General features: G+C 36.0%; 1 protein-coding gene across 4 annotated transcripts in view; it reads right to left on the bottom strand.

Annotated features, from left to right (window-relative positions):
* Positions 1 to 435: 435 nt before the first annotated feature.
* Positions 436 to 25250, bottom strand: part of LOC108692678 (synaptosomal-associated protein 25) — a 52694-nt gene continuing 27879 nt past the window's right edge. For 3 of the 4 annotated variants that reach the window (XM_018201049.1, XM_018201048.1, XM_018201050.1), the window contains exons 4-7: positions 21880 to 21928; positions 13142 to 13259; positions 12286 to 12559; positions 436 to 3269 (exon numbers count right to left, since the gene is read on the bottom strand). In XM_018201049.1, the coding sequence (XP_018056538.1) occupies positions 3207 to 3269; positions 12286 to 12559; positions 13142 to 13259; positions 21880 to 21928 (504 nt within the window). In that variant the 3' untranslated portion in view covers positions 436 to 3206. The remainder of the gene's footprint in view (positions 3270 to 12285; positions 12560 to 13141; positions 13260 to 21879; positions 21929 to 25250) is intronic. The other variant, XM_018201051.1, reaches the window with a different exon arrangement.

Below are 25250 nucleotides of genomic sequence, written 5' to 3'. Positions count from 1 at the left end.
ATCAATATATGTATATATATATATATATATATATTTATATATGCAAGTAAATGATGTATGCACACCGGACCGTCCCATGTCTGCCACGTTGCTTTCTAGTGTTGGATTCCCCGACCGATCTAGAGTCAATTTTCTCCTCAATCGAGAAACTTTATCGGCAACTTTCCAACTGCCAATATTGTACATTTTTTGAAAGTTATCGGTGACTCGAATATCTTCGTTGAGAAAGAGTTGTCTCCGGACCGGCCAAGGGATCCATTGTTAAAAAACAGTACGATAGAGATGGGTTAGTTCGAGTACATACATCACGCACCCACATCTATTTATAATTATTTAAAATCTCTCTCGACCTAAGTGATCACTATAGGCCTAATGATCTCGCGTCGCACAATCTCTCTCTCTCACTCTCACACACATTTTTATTTTTCGTTTTCATCTCTCTCTCTCTCTCTCTCTCTCTCTCTCTCTCTCTCTCTCTCTCTCTCATTCTCAAAATTCGTACAAACCCTTTCATTCCTCTTATAGTTCGTCCGAAGGGCGTTTTATTTCCCTCTCCGAGAGAAAGCAAAGGACAAGCGAAATCGAAAAGGCTATGCAGTTATTTTTGCTCGGTCCGTGACCGCGCCGCTCGAGACCGACACCCATTGGCTATTTTATGATTTTACTCAAAAATGTCCTTTCTTTCGCGATTCGGAAATGAGGTGTCACCATAGCGCCAATTAACTTCTATCTCGAAACTGTAAATCAATCAGTTCTCTCGATATTTCGTAAAGTGCAGAAAAGACAAGAGGGGGAATCATCGAAGTCCTCGCAATGGGTGCGAGGACTTCGATGATTTTCAGATCTCGTAATTCGTGGCGAAATTGATGAATTAGCAATTTACAAAATCGTTGATGAATACTACAACTTGTGCTGTACACCCCTTAAAAATTGTCTAAGAAATTCACTACGTAAGGACTTCTCTCGCTATCTCGCTGTTTCATATAGTAAGGTTACGAAGATTCATCCCCAGGATTCACAATGGTCGTCCCTGAATCACCGACGGATATCGATTCTCGAGGCGCGTCATGCTTCTCTACCGACTCCTCATCGTACAATTTAACAAAGTAGGTACCTAGATCGCCCTCGTGTAAATACAGTAATGTACAATCTTTCTTTGGAGTTAAACCTTACTGTGATCTCGGCGCGATTGGCGCAAAAGGGGAGAATTAGGGGACAGGGCGGGGTGAGCTGGACTGGATAGGGGGGCAAGGGAGAGTAATACCTATGTTCTACGTTGTCGAGTGCGAGTCGAGCTTTTTTTTTATTTTTAAACGACGAAAGAAGACCTCGTTCTATCTACAGCTTCAGCTGACTCCTAATAATCCTATAGCTGAACGCGTTCTCTTCGTTGCTTCGGTTATCTCGTCATGTAAGTCTTCTTCTTCTTCTTCTTCTTCTACTTATCCTTCCTCTTCTTCCACCTCGTTCTGCTCCCTCGTCCTTCATCGCTCGCGATCCACTCCCTTCCTCCTCCAAGTGTCGCTGCGATCTCTCCGCGTACTTTTCGCACGCGAAATTATTCGATACCGTCGAAATTTGCGAAACGTTCGCGAAATTATTCGATACCGATCTCGGGAATGCACATTTGTCGATCAGGGGGGGAAACAACGAGGTCCACCCCCTGCGTTTCGGGGGAGACTCGAGGGAGAGGGAGATTAGTGTGTTGCTTCTTTCGCTTGTAGACAATATCGCTGACACATTCCGAGTGTGATCTTCAAGCGCAAGTTATAATCGCGGAGAGCGCAATACATGATAAGACAAATAAATAAATTGTACTCGAAATCTTTTTTCCTAACGGGAGATAAGTGTAGTAATTTTTGTACTATTATCGTGTTCCTTCCTCTTTTTTTTTTCCGTTTGTTTCTTGCGTTTCCAATACAAATCCCGACTCTCTAGAGTCGATTAAACCGAGAGAATTGAATTAATCGCTGCATTTTTTTTTGTGCATTTAATCTCCCCGGTTCGTGTACGTGTAATGTGTTTGACTAACGAGAAGTAATATATATATATATAATATACATGTATTATTATTTGTTATTTAAGTTTCAATATCGTCAACACGCTAACTCTGCCGGCAAAGAGAACGAAGTTACTCGTTCCCGAACCGGAGATTGAATTTCAGCTCCGTTTTTTTAAACTATGCGACAAATTCGACGCTTTTGCCACGCTAGAAAAAAATTCCATCGGCTTCTTCGTTGTGATTCGGTATGAGATTACTCCGACAATCTTAAGTTAGAGATCCGTTTTTAATCCAGCTTTGATGACCGATTAGCGGCACTAACAGCTCGAATCATCGAAGCTCTTCGTCGGCGGATTATTGCCATTGTAAAGACAAAAAAGCCTGTCTCGGAGATTAAATCTAATTTACGGTTGCAGAATAGGGACTAACGAAGTTTGATAATAAATTAGATTGGATGTTTTTGACGCTAAGTCAGAAATCTACCTTACACGTTAAAGTCAAGCCGAAAATCAAACTCAATCTCCGAATTTGTAATATATGAATCTATTTCGGCGTGTATTAACCCTAAACTTGCAAAAGCTAAAGAAGTGAAAATCCAAGATTACGTTATATGAAGGAAATGCAGCAGATACTCACCAGTACGACAACAAATTCAGCGTTTATTTTTCTTTCTCGACGATTTCATCGGCCGCATCGTTCGCGGAGCGTATTCTAATTTAATATCTACGATGTTTTAGAAGAGAAACTGCGTTAAATGTTCGAAAAACGACATTAGGAGGAGTCGCAAGTCCTCTTTACGTATCTTTGCAATGATTTTTAGACGCTTATGACTATGCGATTCACACGGTCCCTTACTTCGAACGAAAAAGAATATTACAAAATTTTAATAATTTTACGGACTCTATCAGTCAAGTTTAGGGTTAAGTATTTTCATTAAGTATATTATATCATGTTTCGACGATACCAAACACGAAAGGTATCGGTAAACGTGAACAGAGAAACAACGTTCTAACAAACGAAACGCGATAAATCGCGAGCAAAACGATCGAGTGGACTGTCGAGTGTAATTGTACTGACTGTTGTTGGTGTTGATGTTGTTGCTGTTGTGTTGTTGTTGTTATTGTTGTTGTTGGTGGAGGGTGATGGTAGTGACGCTCGTGGGCGGCCGACGGGGTGCGGATGGTCGACAGAAAGTATGGCCGCTTTACTTGAGTAGCTGATGGGCTCGTTCGTTGGCCACTTGTATCCTCGTCTCGTTCGATTCGCCCTGCGTGTCAAAGAACAAGAAAAAACAAGAACGCAATGTCTTATGCGCGAGCTATGAACGTTGAGGACCGCCGATGCAGATCGAGGCTTCCGGGGATCGGAATCGCTCGAAGTTTCTCAACTCTGCGAAACGTGATTTTTTTTTTCTTCTGGGGACCTTAAGACCACCACACATCAAAAAATTTTTGTTGTAAGATCGTAAGCTTACACTGAAAAAAAAAAAAAACTTAATTTTAATAAATATTTGTTTGAATATTTCTAAGTAAATATTTTACTAAATGTAAACATATTTATTTATTTGATACATTAATTTGATTTATCTATCATTTTTTATTGGGTAAATTTATTTATTGTAAATAGATATTTACTTAGTACTCTCTCATACTCTATTCAAAGAAATATTATTAAAATTTAATAAATTTTTTTTCAGTGTACCGATCAATGATTGTGTATTTTAACGTAAACTTTTGATTCTGATTGTTTATGATTATGAATAAAAATTGTTTTACGTGTGATGATCACAGGAGCTAAAGCGGTCCCTAGACGCTCAATATCGACTACAATCTACTTGATCTTACAAATGATCGAAGCATTTGTAACATTATTGCCCGTTTCCACCATCATAGATTAACTTTAGTCTCTTTCAACTTACTCTTTGTCTTTTTCTAGTTCTAAAGATTAGAAAAAGACGAAAAGTAAGTTGAATCGAGATTATAGTTAATCTACATTGGTGGAAATGGACATAAGAGGATTGCACTCTTTATTGTACAATTATTTTGTGCAATATTATTGATATAATATTTTAAACAATTCAAAACCGACAGTCTGAAAATTCAATATAGTTTACCAATAGTATTGTATAATATTAATTATTGAACAATAATATTGATTGCCTAAGGACTGCTTAAAAGATTCTTGGAACATTTCGCTTGTAACGTCAACGCGCTTTCGTTTTGTAGGAGGAAACAAATATCGATTGCGGGAACGTCAATTTAGCGCGGAATGTTTTCGTGCTGTCACAGAGAATTTCGTCAATGTTATCCACCATCACGTAAACAAGTGAAATAGCTTGATTAAGAAGAATCTAATTCGAAAATTGTTTCGCTGAATTCGCGGATTGTTTCGCCATGATAAATCGATTCCCGTTCCATTACCGAAGCGGTGTTGGTTTCGCTGCGACAGCAAGAATACGCGTTCGCCAAGAATAGATTGTTCCATTTTGGCCGCAGATTCCAATTTATAAATTGACTCGGCATTTTTCTACTATTTCAACAAAAGTCTTCGTGGATCACGTCGGATAATCATTATAGCGAGATTTATTTTTTGTTTTACTTTAAATAAGTATTTCAACCAAACATTTTTTTCAGTGTATATTTAGATTCCCATTTAAGTGCCATTCAGGTAGTATTTTATTCTTGTTGTTTACATGAATGTTAAACAAGAGAATATGAATCTGGGGAGCTCTCGGGAATTTGAATGTACCCAAGATTAGAGATTCTATAACAGAGTCTAACCACAAGAGATCTGATCAAAATTTTACGGGAGAGAAAGGTGTATATATTTATAATGTCTCTCTGTATGCAGACTTTTATTCTAACTTATATTATTACACTTTAACCTTAATTAAGATTATAAAATGAGATAGCATAAATTAAAGTGAGATAGTATACAGTTAATATAAAATTACACAGTCGGAAAATATGATCCACTCAAATTGCGTTAATTTAACACGAAATGAATGTATAATACAAGTAATACAAATATTATGTAAATAAATTAACACAAAAATATTGACTGTAAGCAAACTGTGGAAGCATTTTTTTTTTAGTAAAATTAACATTTATACATGTTAAATTAAATCTTATTTTATTCACATGGAATTTACATATTAAAGTACATTATTTTTATATTATTTATTTTTATATTATTTATTCATTCATAAATTGTTATTTTGACACTAACTAAAAAATGTTAAATATCAATTTTAAAACAGACAAAAACATAATCACATTACGTTAAATCGCATAACGTTAAATTAACTTGAATATATTAAAAATTCAATACAAAATTTTAACAGAGATGTGAGTGGGTCATTTTTAATACAAAGAAAAATTTTGGCAAAATCGCTTGTGATCAGACTCGGTTATAGAATTGCTACGAAAGACTATGAGCCAAAAGCTACGCAGAAAATTCTCCAAGAATCCCGAAGCTCATTTTCAGGTCTCTGCGTACATCAAGTCTCGTGCAGAGCTAATAGTCGATACGACCCTGGCATATCGGCGAAATCCACGCGAACCATCAGGAAAGATGAAATTCGCATGCTGCTCTTCCACGTGTCAAGCGTGTTAACCCGATCGACCCCGAGGAGCATTGGAGCGAAAGCGGTCGAGAACGGTGCGGTTCTGACACGGAGGTTCAAAGGGATCAACGAGAGGCATTCCGTTGCCGTCGTCGACGGCGACGTTCGTTCGTGACACAATCACAACGAGAGTGACAGTACGTGTGATGGACTTTGTAACAACGTGTGTACAAGGAGCGATGACATCCCAGTGCGATGCTTTTATCGCTCGCAGTAGCCGCGGCACACCACACTTCTGTTGGCCGAAATAAAATTTCTATCGATACACAATTTACGAATCGTCCAGAATTATCTTTAAAGAATGAAATTTATGAATATTAGGTCATAATCAATTAAAAAGCAATTAGCTTATTGCCACAGTGAGTTAACAGTTGACAAATTCAATGGATCTCTGAAAGCGATATCTGTGAAATTAGCACGATATTAATATAAAAAAAATTATGACGGTTCCAGTTATCATTTTTTTTCATAGTTTTACAGTTCTTATAAAAATGAAAAAGAATTTCGTATTTTTTGTACTAATTGTAAGAAATCAAAATTGAGATCCGGTTAGCCTACTGTTTCCCATCACTTTAATTTTAGAATTCATTCTCTCTCGCTCTGTTTTTATAAAAGCTCTTCAATTGATAATTACATTATTAATCAACAAAAAAAAAACACAAATTCCCTTCTGATGATTCCAGATCCATTAATTAGCATCGATGAACAAGCGGAACACCAATCGTTCCTGAATGTATCATCCTCGTTATCTCAGCGTAACACATTCAAGAAACACATTCAAGAAAGCTCAAGTACACAGAGGTACAATTTAGCAAATTTTTTCAACGTATCTGGAATTGATCTTTCTCTAACAAAAAAGAATACCGAGACATGCAGCTTTTTATTCGTGAAAGACAACAAAGATTTTTCACGAGAGTATACTGAGCAAGATTATATTCCTCGCGTAATTCGGCTGTGCAAATACTAGATCGGCCATTCTTACCAAGAAGCTCTTTCGTGTACCGCGACTATCGAGCGGTCGTTCACTGTATATCGTCGTATATCGACGGAAAGCTTGGTAGTGGTGATAGAAGTAGTAGAAGTGGTAGAGAGTTATTTGGTGGTGGTGGTAGTTTTCCGTTGTTGCACAGGTTGCTAGCGGAATCGGGTTGGTGCCCGGGCGACGACGAGAAAACAGCAAAAGGAGAACGGGAGATAGACGGGAGACTCGTTCGCAGAGCTGGGAGTATTCGAATAATTCGATATTCCAACGTTTTCAGCGATTAAGTATCAGAGTCAATTGCAATATTATTGCACCTCCGATTATTTCAATAAATTAAATATTATATTCAGACGTACGGCGATATAACTGTCGGTAATCTTAATATTCGCTTAATATTCGCGCGCGTATACAATGTTAACCTATTTGACAAATCAATACTCAAGTAATCCAATCGGTAACTGATACCTAAGCGCATAGATTTTGTAATTTAGTACTTAACATTTATCTTATTTAATTACACTACCGATTGCCGATTGGATTGCAATTGTGATTGGCGATTACTTTTCAACCAATCAAAGCAAAACAATGACTGCTTTGCTCTGATTGATTGAAAAGTAATCGTCAATCGCAATCCCAATCTAAGTTATGTATATTTTTTTATTTTTTAATTGTATTGTGGAATATTGTGCGGATTTTTTTTTTTGAAAGCTTGTTTCTTTTTTTCGTAACCCTTTTTTTCGTAAGCCTGTTCTACAATATGCTTTTTGTTTCTTGTTTCTTGCTCTATTTATTATATCTTGCCTTTTTACTTCTTATCCCATTTTTCGTTTTCTGTTGCTCGAGATAAACGTTAACGAACTTCAGAAGAAACAGAAAACACATATCAAGAAATATAATTGTTGATAAAACGATCACAAAGAGGAAAAAAGTAAGAAATAGGAAACAAAGAGCACATTGTAGAATAATAAGTAAATTAACTAATCACGATAGAATCCGTAAGACCATAACGTAAACAGTAGCCAATCCAATGTTGATTTCCTTATTGCTTACGTCTTACTGTCTTAAGTTCTTTGTGTGCCATGGCCTTCAAAGGAATCAGTAAATAAACTATATTATGCCATATACCACAATCGGCAATTTGGTGTGATTACGACTTTACTCACGCCCGAATAATCCCAGCCCTGAGATCATGTGTGTCAGGCCTCTCTACATGTATAATACACACAAGTACACGCGTATAATCTCCATTTCTTTTCTTTTTTTGCTCGAGACGATGTCTCGGTGATATGCAACTTGGGGCTCGGAGGAGGCGGATACGTGGAGACAGAGAGAAGACGCATTTTACTTGAGCAGGGCGTGCGCACGTTGGTTCGCCACGGCTATCCTCGTTTCATTCGACTCGCCCTGCGGATTATCAGTTTGGATTTCGGTCACAGAGATATGTGTGATGTGGGCGTGTGATTGTGCGGCTTAAGTTCACCGGCGAGTGGTGCACAATCTCTCGTGGCATTAGCTCAAGTCTTGTGGTTTCGCAACCCCCTCGATACTATGTCTATATTCCGCTCGACTGGATCGTAACAAGCTTTGCCGCGCTTGTCGCTTGCGAAAAATCGTCAGCTGGTCGCTATATAGCGATACGATCGATAACTAATGTTATATACATCGTATAAGGTTGTATGAATTATATTTAAAACGAATCAATCGAATTCCGATGCCAATCATGAAAAGTTAATACTCGATTGGATCTCTCTCGCTTGTTTGCCGTCTCCGACTTGTCTATAAATCTTCTATTAATTAGTCATGGACTGTTCGAGATTGTACACCACTATGATATCCCGTTAAAGACCATATTCCTCTGCGGATGAGGTTTCAAAATTAACATGAATTATATGTGGATTACAAGCAAGAGATAAAAAAGTAATAAATTTTCAGAATTACATTTATACTTTAAAACGTACTTAAAATGTATAGTCTTTAAAGGGTCAAAGATTCTCAAACGATCAATACTTGTCGTCTACAATATGATTGAAGAAAGAATGTTAATAGAAAGAGAGAAATGTTAATCTTAGAATTAAAGAAAAGATAGCGTAGAACTGCTAATAAGAAAAAGGAATAAAAAATAGAAGAAAGCGAAAGAATAGCTCGATGATAAATTTAGTCTGAATAAATATCGAAGGTTGAAGAGAAAATTTTTGATATATTTGAATATCGATTATTGATAGTGTGTTTAATTCGGGTTAATGTTAAATGTTGCAAGATATGCGGAAAATATGAGTCCTATGACAAAATCGATCGCAAGTTCAATAGCAATGTGTTATAGCAAATAATGACAGATAATTATTGAATATAGTCACCGTAAGTTATAAATACGTATTGTTCGTTCGAGAACCTTTTTACGGTCAGATAATTCTGTCTCCTTTTGTCTAGGATCTACTAAAAGGGACTATGATAATAAAAATTTAGACTTATAACTGGTCACAAATTTTCAACTATTATTTTCTTATTTAAGAAAAAAAGAATATTAAAAAAATTGTTTTATTAATGCTTATTTATTTGCACAAACTTCCTTTCTCTAATCTAAATGTTTTATAATATAAATTATTTTAATTTCAAAAATATCTAATTAAACAACGAATTAAAGAGATTTAATTGTGCCAATGAATAAATAAAATTAAATTAAATTTTTCTCTTATCTATTTTTGAGTCAAATAAAAGACTCACAAAATAAAAAACTTTTTATTTTGATTTGTTAGTGATATATATTTTACGTGTTGAAAACCTATGAAAAATATCATAGTCCCATGATAAAGATTTTTCATGAAAAAGAGATAGAAAGAGAAAGAATAAAAAGAGAAGGACAGATAAATTTGAAGCGTGGATGGTGCAGTAATTACGTACAAGAACACTGAAGGCAGGCTGTGCTGAAGGGATGATCGACGAGTAGGGCGGAGAATGCCCAGAGAATTTCAGCGAGGAGCCGTGAAATAAGGGCGCGATATTTAAGATGTGGGAGCGCATATCGTGGCGACTAATACATATTGTGCGATGCACGTGCGTGAGCATGCAATTTTGAGTTTATTGGAATTTCACGGAGTTCTAGAATCAATCTTAAAATTGCCCTTTCACAAATCGCAATTTCGATCACGTTGGAATTTTAATCCAAAAGAGCAAAGGCATTTACTTCGGACTCGTCAATTAAGAATATTATAAATTCATTATTTGATCTCTGTGCTTCCTACATAAAACTATATATATAATTGACTCTTATAATTAACTCTTTACCGGGATTTTTGAAGGTACCTTTGCAAATTTTGATAGATAAATATAAATCTGTAAGAAATAAATAAAATACGATCCGACTTTTATGATACTAAAAGCTCGTTGTTAAAACTTTAACAAGTGTATCAAAACGTATACATAAAATACATTAAGCTCTCGAGATAACAAATAAATATAAATTAATTGACAGGCAATTGAAAGCAAAAAGACGCAGTTATTAGAGCGTTACAGTTAATAAATATATTTTTTAGAAATCTTACATATGATTGACAAAATCGAACGTTTCGAGCCATCAGCGATATAAATAGTAATTAAAAGTAGTTCACAATAATTAGGTCCAAGAGAGCAGCCGAGAGAGTCTCTTCAATTCCCACGTCCGATTTTGTCTTTTGTGTTAAGATTTCTAAAAAATATATTTGTTAACTGTAACGCTCTAATAACTGCGTCTTTTTTGCTTTCAATTGCTTGTCAATTAATTAATATAGCAGAATTTTTTCAGATTTTTATATAATCCAATACAATAAAAAATTTGCTCTGTTTCTCAAAAATTCCTATTATTAACCAAAGAGTTAAAATTCATATTGTGGAGGGTTAATAACAAAATTTCTTTGCGAATAATTAAATCTCTTATTTAAAGAACAAATCTAGTTTTCAAATTTATGTTTTCTTTTAATAAATATTTAAATTGATTATTCATTACTTATGTGTTTAAGATATTTGTATATTGTTTAAGATTAAAATTGCGCTATCGAAAATTGCGTTGAGTAAATCGGAAGGCTTAGACATATTATGTTGCTTTTTAGACATTCTTGTCTTTAGAGGAAAAGACGCAGAAAGCAACGACAGACATCGTCGGAACACCTGCCCGGATTGGGATTATGTGAAATATAAAAATAGGGAGAACAGGAGGGAGGGAGGGGGGAGGGGGGAGAAGGAGGGGGGAGGAAGGAAGGAAGGAAGGAAGGAAAGGAATACAAGAAAGCGAAAGCGACGAGGAAACGTGATGTGCATCGCTCTGAGCCTGTGCATTGTGACATATAAATTCGCGCATATCTATATTGAGACACGCGTCAGCTCATCCTACAGTAGTCTAATACACACGTACAAATAGTAAAGTTGTACCGATTATCTTTCAGACTGTGACATTAATTGCATCTAATTAAATTTATCTTTTATGCACGTCCATATTATGTTATAAATACACAATACATATTATTAATTCAAACAAATACAAATTAAATATTAAATTGTGAATTAATTTTTTTTTTTTACAAAAAAATTCAACGTTTTCACGATTTAACGATTAACTAAAGATTCAACCTAATTAATAATTGATTGACATTTTAAATTAATGGATTTGAAGAATTTATGAGTTCAATTAAAAAATTTAAAGAGGCTAATTGAAAATGTAGAATATATACTTTTGATTAATAAAATTCATGAATTCTAAGTGCTAGTTTTCAAACTTTTAGATTTGTATTTAAAACTTTCGGATTTTCAATTTTTCAATTTTCCAAATGATTTTAATTAAAATTTCTCAAAATAATTCGCGATTAGTTCGATATTTGCTAATAATACTGTTCGCAGTGTGCATTGGACTTCAGTAATCTCATCGACATACTGGATCTCGAAGGCTATCATTTGATACTTTAAAGTTTACCAATCTACAATCTTAATGAAAGCCCTACAACTTTGGTGACATAAAGCGTCTTAAATATAATATAAAGAAAACATCATTAATCTAAAAATAAAATTGTGAATTAAAAAGACACATTAAGCCTTCTGTAACAAACGACAATAGCGTAACTAATCAAGAAAATCCATCGTCCATTTTTCAATCTTAACTACAAATCTTTTAAGAATCTTTCTTTTATATGAAACAATCTGATAATCTTCATTAATCATACAAAAAAAAAATTTCCTGGAGTGTTTAAAAATTTAGGTACAGATCTGAAAATAATTTTGTAGATCTATCAAAATAATTATATAGAAAACTTAAACAAGCAATGCTATAAAAGACTTCAATATTCTAGCAGTTTGAGCGTTTCATATAATTACTTTGTCCAAAAAAATTATTTTCATGTTTACCTATTTAGCTAAATTTTTAGATATTTCAGCAAAATCATTTTTTCCGTGTAAGAACTTAGAAGAAGAGTAGACAAACGTAGAAACTCCAAACTTTAGACGCTCTATTCTTGCTCCAAGTCCAAGATTTGTCCAAGATGTCCCGTTTTCTCGATCAATGCTGCTCGCGATATGTATGTCGACGAGTAAGACGAACGCGGATTGCCGTCCGAGTGGTTTCTTTAGAGCCATGCCAAGTCGCGCGACGACTGCGGTGCAGCGTTTGGACGCCGGTGGTGCGCATTCACTCGCCATTACTCGCTGCCAACTCACCTTGCGGTTGATCCTGTCGATCTGCCGATTCTGATTCTCGAGCTCGCTGCCCATGTCGATTGCCATGTTCCTCAGGTTGCCAATCATCGTGTTCACCTGGCCCATATTCTCCTCCATCTCCGTTTCGCGCGCGTCATTTGTGATCTTGGCGATGTAGCCGCTCTGCGGCCCGATACCGTTGCGATCATCCATCACCCGTTGCGGTTGGTTGTTCACAACTTTACCGTCGTCGTTGCCCTTCCACGTACCTTCGTCTTCCTTGAAGCTGGCACCTCTGTACGCGCAAAATTGTCGCGCGAGCGACGCGATTAAGTCGATTTCAGAAGAAGAAAAGACTAACATTCAGCGGACAATGGCAAATATCAATTTGAAAGTCGGTTTTGAGAAGTCACGTTCAATAAAAGTAATTTCGCTAATTTTGTAGGTTTCCGCTACTTTATAATTTACACTTCAAAACTTTAAATTGCTTTTAAACTTTAAATTGCCTCTAAATTATTGGTAGAGCAAGTTATTCATTTTGAAAAATTGTATTAAACTTCTTTTCAATATATCAATTAGAATCTTCGTGAAAATTCAATTCTAATATTGTATAATTTTTATGCAGTTCATCATAGTATAAATTAAATTAAAGTAATTTCTTAATATTCTCCTTAATTAATCAACATGTCTTCAATTATTCAATTTCTAAAATAATCTCTTAAATATGGAGATGTTAAATTGATTTCTTAGCTCGTGAAGTCTAATCAAACAACTTACAGATAGACTTCAAAGATGCAGAGAATTTTTTTTTTTTTTTAAAGGAAGAAGAGCAACAGTGCAAAAAGGAAAGAGATAAGATACGCTAAAATAGTCGTACTTGTTACAAGGAAGAACGCAAAGGCCACAGCACTTCTCCATTCCAGTGAGATTCTTCTCGGCTTCTCTCATGTCGGCGTTAATCTGGTCCATGCCCTCCTCAATTCGGTCCAGCTGTTCTGTTTTTTCACAGGAATATAACGTTAGTGGGCGATAAGACGATTCTCGCTCGTGAAAATACGAAGGGGAAAGGGCAACCACGCGAGAAAGATCGTTACTTCTAATTAGAAGCCATAGCGAACGTTCTACAAAAGTGCGAACTAAACTCTGACTTGGAGAGTGTCTGCGACACCCCTCTATTGGCAAAAAAGTATTTCTACGTGATATAATTAAGCTTTTGTAAAATAAGAAAAAGGAAGCTTTAACCCTTCGCGGTGCAGGTTTCAATTTTAATCTCATTTTACTTAAACTTTTTTCAAAGTTTTGTATTTGTCTCAATTTTATTATTAGAGATCTTTTATTAGATTAATGTATTCATTTTTTTTATAGATTTTGTTTCGATTCATTTTTTATTGCAGTATTACTGAAAGAAAGGATTTTGTTAATTTAGCAAGCCACCAATACCTTTAACCGATTGATCGGTAAATATGTGACAACAAATTTTTTGTTTACTGCTAGTCTGCTATATCAATCAATTATTAATAACAGAAGCAAACTATAGAATCTAATCTATCTTTTGGATAGACTATAGGCTTGTTTACATAGAATTCGTAGATGATCGTGGATCGTCTTAAGTCATAGAAAATCGACCAAGCACAGTCAAATATAGGAAGAATGATTAGAATTGGTCAATTTCTTACGATTTGGGATCCTGCAATCGTCTATGACTTTTATATATATATGAGTTTCTTATTCACTAGCGATTGAGTATTTGTTACATTGATGAATTAATTTACAATCGTAACAAATCAATCGGTTTTTTAACAAATATCACATTTGCTTTCCCTTGATTTGTTCCTATCAAAATCATTTCTCTCAGTGTAATTTCTAGGATTTGTGATTTATATCTTTCCAATTAAAATAAATACATGAATAAATATAAATGTATTTATTTTAAAGTAAAGATAATTACGGAATAAAAGTCGCCGCCAAGAGTTAAAGTATAGCTTCAAGCTAGCTCATAACTTATGGGAATTTTCATCATAAACATAAATAGCCTAATGTGATCAAGCGGTCATCGGCTAAAGGAGCAAACGAAAGCGCGGGTACATTGCCCAATCCTCTTTCGCTATCTAATTTAATCTTCTCGAGAGATAAGCGGATTCGCTTAGAACCCTCGCCCGAAGGAAGGAAGCGCCCTTTTTGTAATCTTCCGAATTTCTATTTGTTCCTTATCTCATTTCCTCAGCAATGTATTATAAAACTTAACAAGAAGTGAAAATTTCTAAATGAAAATTTATTAAAATTTATTATTTCCGAGAGTTCGATTATTCCCAAGATTTCATGGTTTCGTGCGTTTGTTTCTATGAGGCCCTTCAGGTGCCCCTTTCCTTCGTCATTCAAGCGATTGCGTTCAATTTCGTATTCTAAACGGGAGATCAATCGAGCGGAGGTCGATGATATATTAATAAAATCTATTATCTTCGATCAATAAACTTGGTGAGTCATTCGTTTAAAAGCTCAGATAATGTATCAAAAAACAAATATATATGAACAATTAAAAGAATGGATAGAATTGATCATATATTTCATTTTACGTTACAGAATGCTCGTGAAATTTCATAATCGTAAAAAATATAGACATATACAGAATCGGTATCTATTGAATCACATGATTAAAGGATATTTCATAGAATGCGAAAAAGCATGTAGGAGTTTCTTATTGTTATAAAATAAAAAAGAATGACTCCCGAGGAATTTGAACAAAATATTCCTTCTTATAATATATTTTATAGAACATCAATCTTTCTTCTACAAAAGACACGAAGAGCGCAACGTTCCCTGAGTGCCATCAGCTGGGATAAAGGATTGTTCGTGAGAGGGAAAACATCCGCTCGATAGAGCCCCCGAACTCTGTACAAAGTGAAGTGCAACAAAAGCGCGAATTGCAGTTAAGCGAAGAGTTTCCTTGCTCGACGTTCCTGCATCGGGCGAGTTGCTCTGTTATGTGCTTAGAGAATATGTGCAGTGAGTTGCTTCCTCACTTGGTGGGTGGTGAAACTTTCAACTAAGTGTACAGGGTGTCCCGAAAGCTCTTGTCTAACTGCGCATTGATCAACGGGGTCCATGAAAATTAGGCGAAATCTAGAGCATCCAATTTCGAACACTAACTCGCAAATGTTGCAGAATTTCAGATGAAATACCACAATAACTCGGGAATGCAATTTGTACTTCGGTTATTGTAACAAAACCATTTCTTCACTATTTCGTAAAAATATTTGAATAATAGATATGAAAATGATTTTAATTTGAATAATTACATTTCCATAATCTTCAAATTGAAATTTATTTATAATAAATTTTACATAAAATTTATTTTCAGAGCATACGATCCAGCCTGTTATAATTTAATTTGAAAACAAAAGCAAATAAAATAAAATTTATCATAATTTAATTTGTCATAGATTATTCTAAGAAATTGAGAACGAGTATAATATAAAATTATAAGTAATCAATTAAAATCAGTTAAACGATTAATAAGAAGAGTTTTGAGACACCCTGTAATGCCCACGAATTTGACTACGTTATATAGTGGACACAAGTTTACCTAAAAGACAGTTCTATATAGACGCGCGTAGGAGTATACTCATTCTAGACTAACAATACAATATGTGTAAGCGATATCCTTGTAACACGAGTATAGTGGGTGTCCGATTTAACTGGTAACGGTACACGTTCGGCTAAAAAGCGGATGCCGGATTCGCGGCTGTTCGCTTTGCGTCTTATTGTCGTGTTGTCTCTGATCTTTATCTCGACGATGAAGGGATATCGCGAAGGCGAAGAACTGCGAAATCGCTCCGCTAAGATGCGTCGTGTAATGTGTGTAAAAACGATTACACGCGTGTTGACTGAGAAATGCTACGCGGATGCTGTGACACGCGTGTCATGAAACATCACGACCACGTCTGTTGTCCGCTTGTTCTGTTTTCCTCTGTTTTCTTGTAAAGGTCCGCGCTTACGTCGCACGATTTTTGTTCGCGAAAGTATATAATTTTTTGTAAATACGTAATTAATTGGGTACTGAATATTAATATATGGCTAAACATAGATTCTAAATGTGTTGATTGATAAATTATTTCAATCATCAAATTTAAGTCATTTATTCAGTTATTTTATTATTATATATTTATTATTATTCATTATTATAATTTCAATTAATTATCTAATATTTATGAGAATGAATTCAACACGACTTTTATGAGTATAAAAAAATTTACAAAATTTATTTATAGCAAGTAATGATCTTTTCATAAATACTGAAATTAAAATTTAAAAGAATATATTTTCTTAAACGTCTTAAAGTCTACTTCCATGTCAATGTAAAGATTCAATCTGATTCCACATACATACATATATATAAAATTTGTAACTATATTAATTATCTGACTTAGAAAAATCTTCGTCTAACTATTTAATTTATATTTATACTCTACATTATAATGTACACGTTTATTTCCACTTTCTTCAATTGTATGTTCTATTTGTCTTAGTCATCTTAGTTCACTTCTGAGTAGACTTATCTCACTAAGTACCCAAAATGTAAAATACAGTACTCGATATTTATAATAAATATCTGATTTTAATGTGTGTCGATGTACAAAAATCATGCGACGCACAGCAAATCCTGGGGAGCTCGAGCAAAAATCTCGAAGAGGCGGAAGGGAGGGATACGAGGGTTAATAATTTGAGGAAACCGGAAGAAGGACGAAGGAGATATGAAGAAGAGGTACGGCGGAAAGTAAGTATCGTAACGATAGTATTAGTATGCAGTGTGGAAGAGAAAGTAGTATACGCAGACAGCAGTGATGAAGCCCGAGAAAAGCCGAAGAAAGAGGGGCGGAAAGAAGGGCGGAAGAGAACCAAAGAGAGAAGTGCGCGAAGAAATCAGAGTTAGCCGAAAAGAAAAAAAAGGGAAAAGAAAAAAACGGAAAACACCGCGCTTGAGCGAAATGTAAGTGAACGGTATAACGATGGTCTGAGTGCGCTGCTGAGCAATATAGTACTACTAGATAGAATATATACAGTACATATCATTGTGATAACAAGAGTGTAGCGATAAAGTAAAAACCGAGTAAAACAGAGAGAGAGTATCTCTCTCTTTCTTCCCTCTTGAGGATTTCGTTCAACGTTATATTTAGTTCATATGAGAGATTACATTGAAATATTTTCTTTCTCTAGCCCAAAGATATCGGCTACACCCCTGATTGATAAGTAAAACAGCAATGTGTCTCGATAATGCACGCGTGAGTGTCGCGTGTTATTATATCCCTAGCGAAAAAGGGGTACGCGAGTAACGGGGCTCCGTTCTGTCGTCGGCAAATTCGTGTCCGATTTTCCTCGACGTCTATCTAATCTAAATTATTCCGTCATTATAATTATAACACTCGCAGATAATTTCGCGAGAGGAAAAAAATGAACTTCCAAGAAAGACTGGAGTGCTTCCGCTCAGGATTAATGGCTGTATCATTGATAGAAATAGAAGTTAGAGAATGAGATAGACAATATAAAATGGATGACGAAATGCTGCTTCTCGAATTAGAGCGGGAAAAGTGAAATTTTCAGAAAACGCGGGAAATCGACTTCAAACTGCCTCGGAATCGGAGTCCTGCTACCGGTTCCCTTTTCCCGGAACAATGTATGCAGGACGTGTCGGAAATACGCGGCAATATTTCAGAGCGATGGTCATGAGCAGATGCATAAGAGATGAGTGCAAGAAAACGATACTTCCGAAGCTTTATGCAAACTAAACGCAGCAAACGAGGCGATATTTTTTTACGCCACTGTAAATATCGCCTCACTGATTAGTTGCTTGACGCTTGCTGCGTCCAGTCTGAATTAGACATTAGATACACCAAAATAGCGCAATCCTTTTTATCTAAGCCGAAATGTGACAATTTTTCTATTGGCTATTTCGACTGTCATTTTCGACTGCTAATTGTCTGTAGTCCAATAAGCGCTTAGTATTATTTCCCTACGCACAAAGTTGCACAAAAGTTGCAGTAGCATTGCAGCAACTTTTGTGCAACTTTGTGCTGTAAGGGAAGAGTACTAAGCATTTATTGTTACGATACAACATTATTCTCCTACAGCACAAAAGTTGCAATAACATTACAGCAATATTGTAGAGATTTTGCAGCAATATTATTACAAATTCTGTGCTGTATGAATTGGTACATGATATGATTAGTAAGTTGAAAATGGAGGATCTTTGCGCTACTTTGGTATATCTTCAGACTTCCGTCTATTAACGATACCGTACGAACTCGCAATTGCCACGCTCGCGAGATATCGCCGCGTATTTTAATCGCACAGCGGATAAGAAGATATTCTCTATCTGCGCCGCAATTAAAAACGCCCATAATTAAAAATAGAAGTAAGGCGTTTTAAGAATAAATATAAAACCCGAGGGGACCAATCGATATTATCTAGTATCATTTACGTTTTTCAAGTATTTTAGTAATAATACTGAAAAAAATAATTACTAAATCTTAATACATATTTCTTAGAATAGTACCAAGCAGATATTTACAGTAAATGAATATTTACTCAATCAAAAAATATAATTAAATCAAAATAATAGTTTCTGTATTAATTAAATATACGTTTATATTTAGTAAATATTTAGAACTGTTCAAACAAATATTTATTAAAATTTAGTATTTAGTTTTTTTTTAGTGAAGACGAAAGAGATCGAGAAATAATTTGCGACGAAATCGCGAGTACTATTCTTATCCACGGTGCATTGGTACATATATGCACGCTGTAAAAATGTTGATATTGTTGATATTTATTGCCGGTTGTCGCTTCCAGTGTCTCGGAACCGACGTGACGGTCGCAAAGACCGCGCACGTCTAAGTATCTTTCGTATTTTCTCTTTCCTCTCGCGCAAAACTAGTTGTGTTAGAGGCTAGAGTGAAGTGGCTTACCGCCTTGTTCGTCCAGCATTACGAGGGTTTTCATCCCGACCTCGTGGCTCTAAACAGGCAACCGACAGGCAATCAGGCGGCGTGTTAAACATTGAGATAAAGTTAATCGCCGTCGGGACGCTCCCTCGCCTCGCTCCGCGGCGATCCTCAACGCCACCCCCCCCCCCAAACAAAGAAAAAAAAATTCCCCCCGCCATGTTCGCCTGTGTCAAACGCGGGGAGAAACGAGGAAGAGACGTGAGACAGAAAGAAAATGACGGAGAAAGAGATAGAGATGAGAATGTCGGCGGGCGAGAGGGCGCGGACGACGAATTTCGGCCTCAGCTAATTAATTTATTATGCATATTAGGAGGTTGGATGGACGAGGATGGATGACTCTTGATAGTTGTCGACAAATGTTGGTACAATAAGGTTCAATGTGGCAAAATGAGGTTCAACGATGATAATGAAAGAGGAGACCGGAATGATGAAAAGGAACGCGTAGGAGAGTCCACCCTGCATTACTTTTTTCCTAATTAATTTCAGAAAGGTTGGATGAAGTGACGAGAATATTATTTTATACTAAGTATAATTAATAGCAATTAAATTAAGATCTAAAAAGGGGGATAAATGGGTGGTGACGTACAGATCTTCACACTCCTGGATGAGTTATTCGATGGGAGATCCTGGTAATTGATAGAAAATGGATAAGTTTCGTTCTAATTATTTTCTTCTCGCGAATTTCAGGGGATGAATGAAAAATTCGATGAACAGAACGCGCATGAGAGAGAGAGAGAGAGAGAGAGAGAGAGAGAGAGAGAGAGAGAGAGATATTTAAACACTCGAGAATGAGGAATGAAAGATGTTAAAAATGTAGGATGAAACCTACGCGGTTTCCCGTAACGAGAGTTATGATCTCATGAATTCGATGCTGACAATCTTTCGCACTCACATCTGCATATTTACATATGTAATGAACATTCAAATTCCTAGTGATATACGAATAAACTGCTTGTAAACTTTATGACGAACGTAAAAAATTACATATGTATCAAGTATGTACAGAAAATTACACTAAATTGACGATATTCTGATCAAGCGAGCACGTTTCGAGATAGCTTTTAATAAAAAACGTGAAATTGCTTATTTCTATATATTTCAAAAAAAATTTCGAATGTTGTATTCGAAGGAATAAGCTTTTCCAATTTCGATATGCTCTTCGATATATTACGAGCGAAGAATATCAAATTTCTGAGTGCGAACGATTCCGTCGACTGATGACGCACCTCGTAGAAGTAAATGGACATCAGAGCAGAGCAAAGCTAGAGAGGAAGGTGGCGAAGGCGAGAAAGATAGAGAGAAAGAGAGGCAGAAGTATAGAAAAAGGTAAAAGGATAGCGGGTTCCACTCGACGAGTGTTCCGCACAGTAGACATCGATAGAGCATCATGCCGCTGAAAGATATGGTACTGGAGATACGGTGTCAGGGATCGGGGGACAAGATCGGGGGGGGTAACGAATGGAATTCCGTCGGGTGCTCTAAATAAATCTAGGTGGGAGGCCTAAAAGCGACAACGTCGCTGAAGTGGTTGGACATCGATGACGACACGGTCGTTCGATCTTTCACCTATCCGCTGGCCGTTTTCGTCATCGTGACAGTCTCACTTGTTACCTCTGCCCGGATAACAGCGAATGGATCATTGTCACTCTCAGCGAAGGAGAGAATCGACTGTACGGTTGATTCGCATCGACCGTACACGACTTAAGCACTGATCATGATTAGAGTCACAACTATAGACAACTATACACATTCCACAAGAAATTATTAAATAAAAAAAGTAAATATCACACTATATAATCAACCCTTAAACACCTTTTCGGTATACATCCCAGTAACCGGACATGTACAGTTACAATATTATAATTTAATTGTTTAATTAATTATTTAAAGATCACAATTAAATTATAATATTATTATTGTTTAAAAAAGCACTTGAGATTAATAATAATACACAAACAAATATACAAAGTTTTATTAAATATCCAAATATGTCTGGGACGTTTATTTTATCTGACTTTTTTCCACTGCTTTTTCTATTGCTTATAATTTTTTATTAATAAAAATACATGCATTTGCTTGGTATTATTATATTCCTTAATGTCTTGCGAGTGAAAAAAATTATTTACAATGTTCATTTTTATGAAAGTTATAAGCAATTGTTGGATTGGATCTGCCATATCCAAGTGTGTTGTTTCCGTAATGTGGCGTTTAAGGGTTAATAAAAGCAAAAATGTGTTTTTTAATCGTAAATATCATTAATATTCCGTTCTATTTAATGAAATGAAAACCTAAAATATTCCTGAATCTTCTGATTGACCGTTCACAGTCGATTCTTTATTTCGCACGACTTTATCAGGATTCCGGTAAATCACGTATTAGAAGCACGCTCTTCCCAAAGGGAAACGCAAATTGACAGCTAATGAAGGGCGTTCTTCGCTTCGCGCCAACTTTTTTCTCCTCTTTTCTTGTTACATGTTAATCCTCTTTTTTCATATCGACATTTTATACTCGAACTAGCGCATCGCTCGCTCGTTCTTCGCAGAATAGAAATAGAGAGACAAAGAGACAGAGAGAAAGACAGTGACTTATTGATGTTTACTGGGAGACTGCTTACCGCCTTGGTGGTCTAACATCGTCAGAGTGTTCGCTCCGATCTCCTCGGTCTACGACAGGTTCGAAGGTGCCACACATTAACGGAAACGAAAGAATCGTTTTTCTCAGTGGATGCGTGCGAGAATTAACTGCAGAACAAAGTCACAGACAAGAAAGCAACAAAATCGCAGAGGCACGTCCCGTCGGAAAACGACGATTTCTGCGCGGTAGCAGAAACACGTTATAGTTCATAAAATAATAATGCTATTACGAGATTAATTGTTTGTTGTAATTGTATCGCAAGTTGCGTTTATCAATATAAAAAAAAAAAGAAAAGGAAAAATCATGATCTCCTCGATAGAACGTGCCGCGCGTAACGAACAGATAATAATATGTTCATTAAAGTCAAACAAATAAGTAATAATAAATAATTATAATAATAATAATAAATAATAATAATGTGTTAAAAATAGTAAGAATAGTAAGGTTAATAAGAACGATGATAACCGAAATAGCGATCCAGAGGCAACTCGTCGTGTCAATGTCTCTGAGATATTATATGTACATGATCCTAATCGCAACGATGTAACTATAATCACCTCACCACCTCTTCATAGACCAATTGCAGTCATGCAGTCATTTTAGTTAAATTACTTATTTTTATATTAACCCTCCACTACAAGAACAAGTCATGTAGATTCAAACCAACATTTTTGGACAATTGTACAATCTGTATGATTGATACTATGAGATTTTAAGTTGCAAGTAAAATAACTTTGAACCTTCCTCTATCAATCGCCGTAAGATGGAGGTTCACTTGCATTCTGTACTTCAAACAGGATGTTTAAAATTTAGGAATATTTTTCGGTATATTGAAGATTAATAATAAAATTAAAACAACACGGAGTCACTGATAGCAATTATTCAAATAAGCTGAATTCCCAAAAAGGGCTCGACTTAAGAACTGAGATTACTTGGCATGAAACCTCCCAATTTCTCAATAATCGATTCTAATCGAATTTCCCTCGCGATCAATCAGCCACGACTGCAACTGGTTTCTGCATTTAGCGTTTACGATAGAATAGAGAGATAACAACGATGATGAAACACGGCATCGACGATATTAAGAGTAATGACTGATGATGAGACGATCTAATGGAGCGTAAATGGGCGAGATGCGTCGGCGACGATGGTAAAGAGAGAGATATTGATTATCGGTGAACTATAGTCCCCGTTTCTGGGAGAGAGGGAGGAAGTTTTCTTCGTGGATAAGAAATAAGTGTGAAAATTATTAGATTAAATCAGAGATTGCTCTTTGCTTATTTCCCCGAGGTAATCTCCCAGGATGATCTTTCGAGGGGAATTGCAAAGCAAGCTTAAACGTGAGAAAGTGATTGACTGTTGAAGGAAACTTCAAGATTTTTCGGGGTTAATCTAATAATTTTCATGCTTCCTCGTGATCTTTTTAAGGTCGTCATGTCAATTATAAGTTCAAGCGACTGTCACCGGTGTGTCTCTTGAGAGTCAACGCGTATTTAGGCGAATATACATTAAACCAGAAACGAAGAAGAGATGATAATGATAGCAACAACGACAACGACGACGACGGCAACGACAACGATGGCAACGACAACGACGACGACGACGACGACAATGACGATGGTCATTTAATTACTCTCGCTGTGCTAATCGGTGATTAGCGTGATTGGCGTGATCGCGCCGAGCGGAGTTTCTTTGCGACGTTTCGCTTTTTTGTTCATCTACTTCATTCTGAGCTTAATTGGATGACCAATTCTCGATTCTCACACACAACGTTATATCTATATATAATAATACACATATATAGTCCTTGATAACGTATATACACCGCGCACATTACATTTCGGCCAGTGACTCGAAGTCAAAGCGGGGTCAAGTAGTATCTACTTTGGTAAGACGACGGCCGACAGAAAGTATAAGTTGCACGTTTGATGCACAGATTGCAACAAGAAAAAGAGGAAAAATATACAAGGAGAGATACAGAGAAACGGAAGGCAGACAGACAGAAAGAGGGGAAGTGAGAGAAGATATTAGGTTAAAAAAGAGAGGAGTGGAATAAAATAAGTTACAGACAGATATCTACTGTCACAAGCGTTTACGAAAATTACGGGCTTTCTTGATATGTACACTAGATAGACAGATACATGTTAATATGTACATACATAAAAAGAAATATATATGTATGTAGTTACATATATATTGAACAAAAAAAAATATATATATATATATGTGTACATTTTACACGTAGACTGAAAGCGACACAGCTGTAAGCTTCGCGAGAATGACTACAGTATACAAAATACAGTAAAGAGATAAGTACACAGTCTAGAGAATTACAGCGTGTATCTTGTGAAGTGTGGATCGATCGGGCTAATTGTGACACGAGTGCGACATCGCGACACTTTCAATGATTAACGAAGCAGATGACGAAAGTGATGCTGAAATCAATATTCGCTCATAAGCGTTTTATGGCGAATCACTTTATGGTAATTCGATCGTTTAATTGATGACACCTATTGCCGGTCGAGAATTATGACGATGATGATTATTATGGTTTCACGTAACAATATTATCTCGATATAATTTGCCTTGTCACAGTAAGTTAATTACATAAATAACGTAGATTATTACTTACTATTAATTGTCTATTCTCTAAATCTTTTAAAAGGAATTGTCACTCTCTAAAGATTGAAAATTGAACTACTCCTTTTCAAGAGTGGTTCAATTTTCACTCTCTAGAGTAATATTCCATTCCAAAGAATTTAGAGAGTACTGAATTATCTAGAATAAAATACGATAATCCACTTATGAGTATCGAAAATTGTCGCGATGCCTAATTCGTGGGACTGTCCCAATTATTCCGATACGTCCCGTATACAAAAGCAAACGCGAGCTAACAGCGTTCGATAGGTGAGAGTACGCTTGAGAGTGTGCTTGGTATGCTTTAAAATTTCACCACATCTGAGAAAGGAGATGAAGGGCCGCGAGAAGGAAAATTCGAATGTGATATGATAAAATCATTTCTACATGTCAGATGTCGTTATTGTATTTCGCTGCACGCATTTAGCGTGTCGTATGGATAGCAGAAAGTATTTGAGATATTCTACAGGAAGAGTAAGAAAGAAAGGGAACGAAGGGTGAATGTGTGAGTGTGAAATCGGTTTATACAGAAAAAAAAGCAAAAAAAAAAAAACAGAAACGATCACGACGGAATACACCATCTAAACAACAGCTGTTCATTATACACGAGAGCAATCGGATCTCGTTAAGCGGTTCCTACAAGCGATCCAACAGTCTGCGACAAGAAAGAAAAAGTATGGAAAAATTACAAGGTAAGGTACCTAATTGAGAAGA

Source organism: Atta colombica, unplaced genomic scaffold, assembly GCF_001594045.1.
Source record: "Atta colombica isolate Treedump-2 unplaced genomic scaffold, Acol1.0 scaffold78, whole genome shotgun sequence".
Taxonomy (NCBI): Eukaryota; Metazoa; Arthropoda; class Insecta; order Hymenoptera; family Formicidae; genus Atta; species Atta colombica.
The sequence above is the reverse complement of the archived record's forward strand: the minus strand, read 5'-3'. Positions and strand labels throughout refer to the sequence as shown.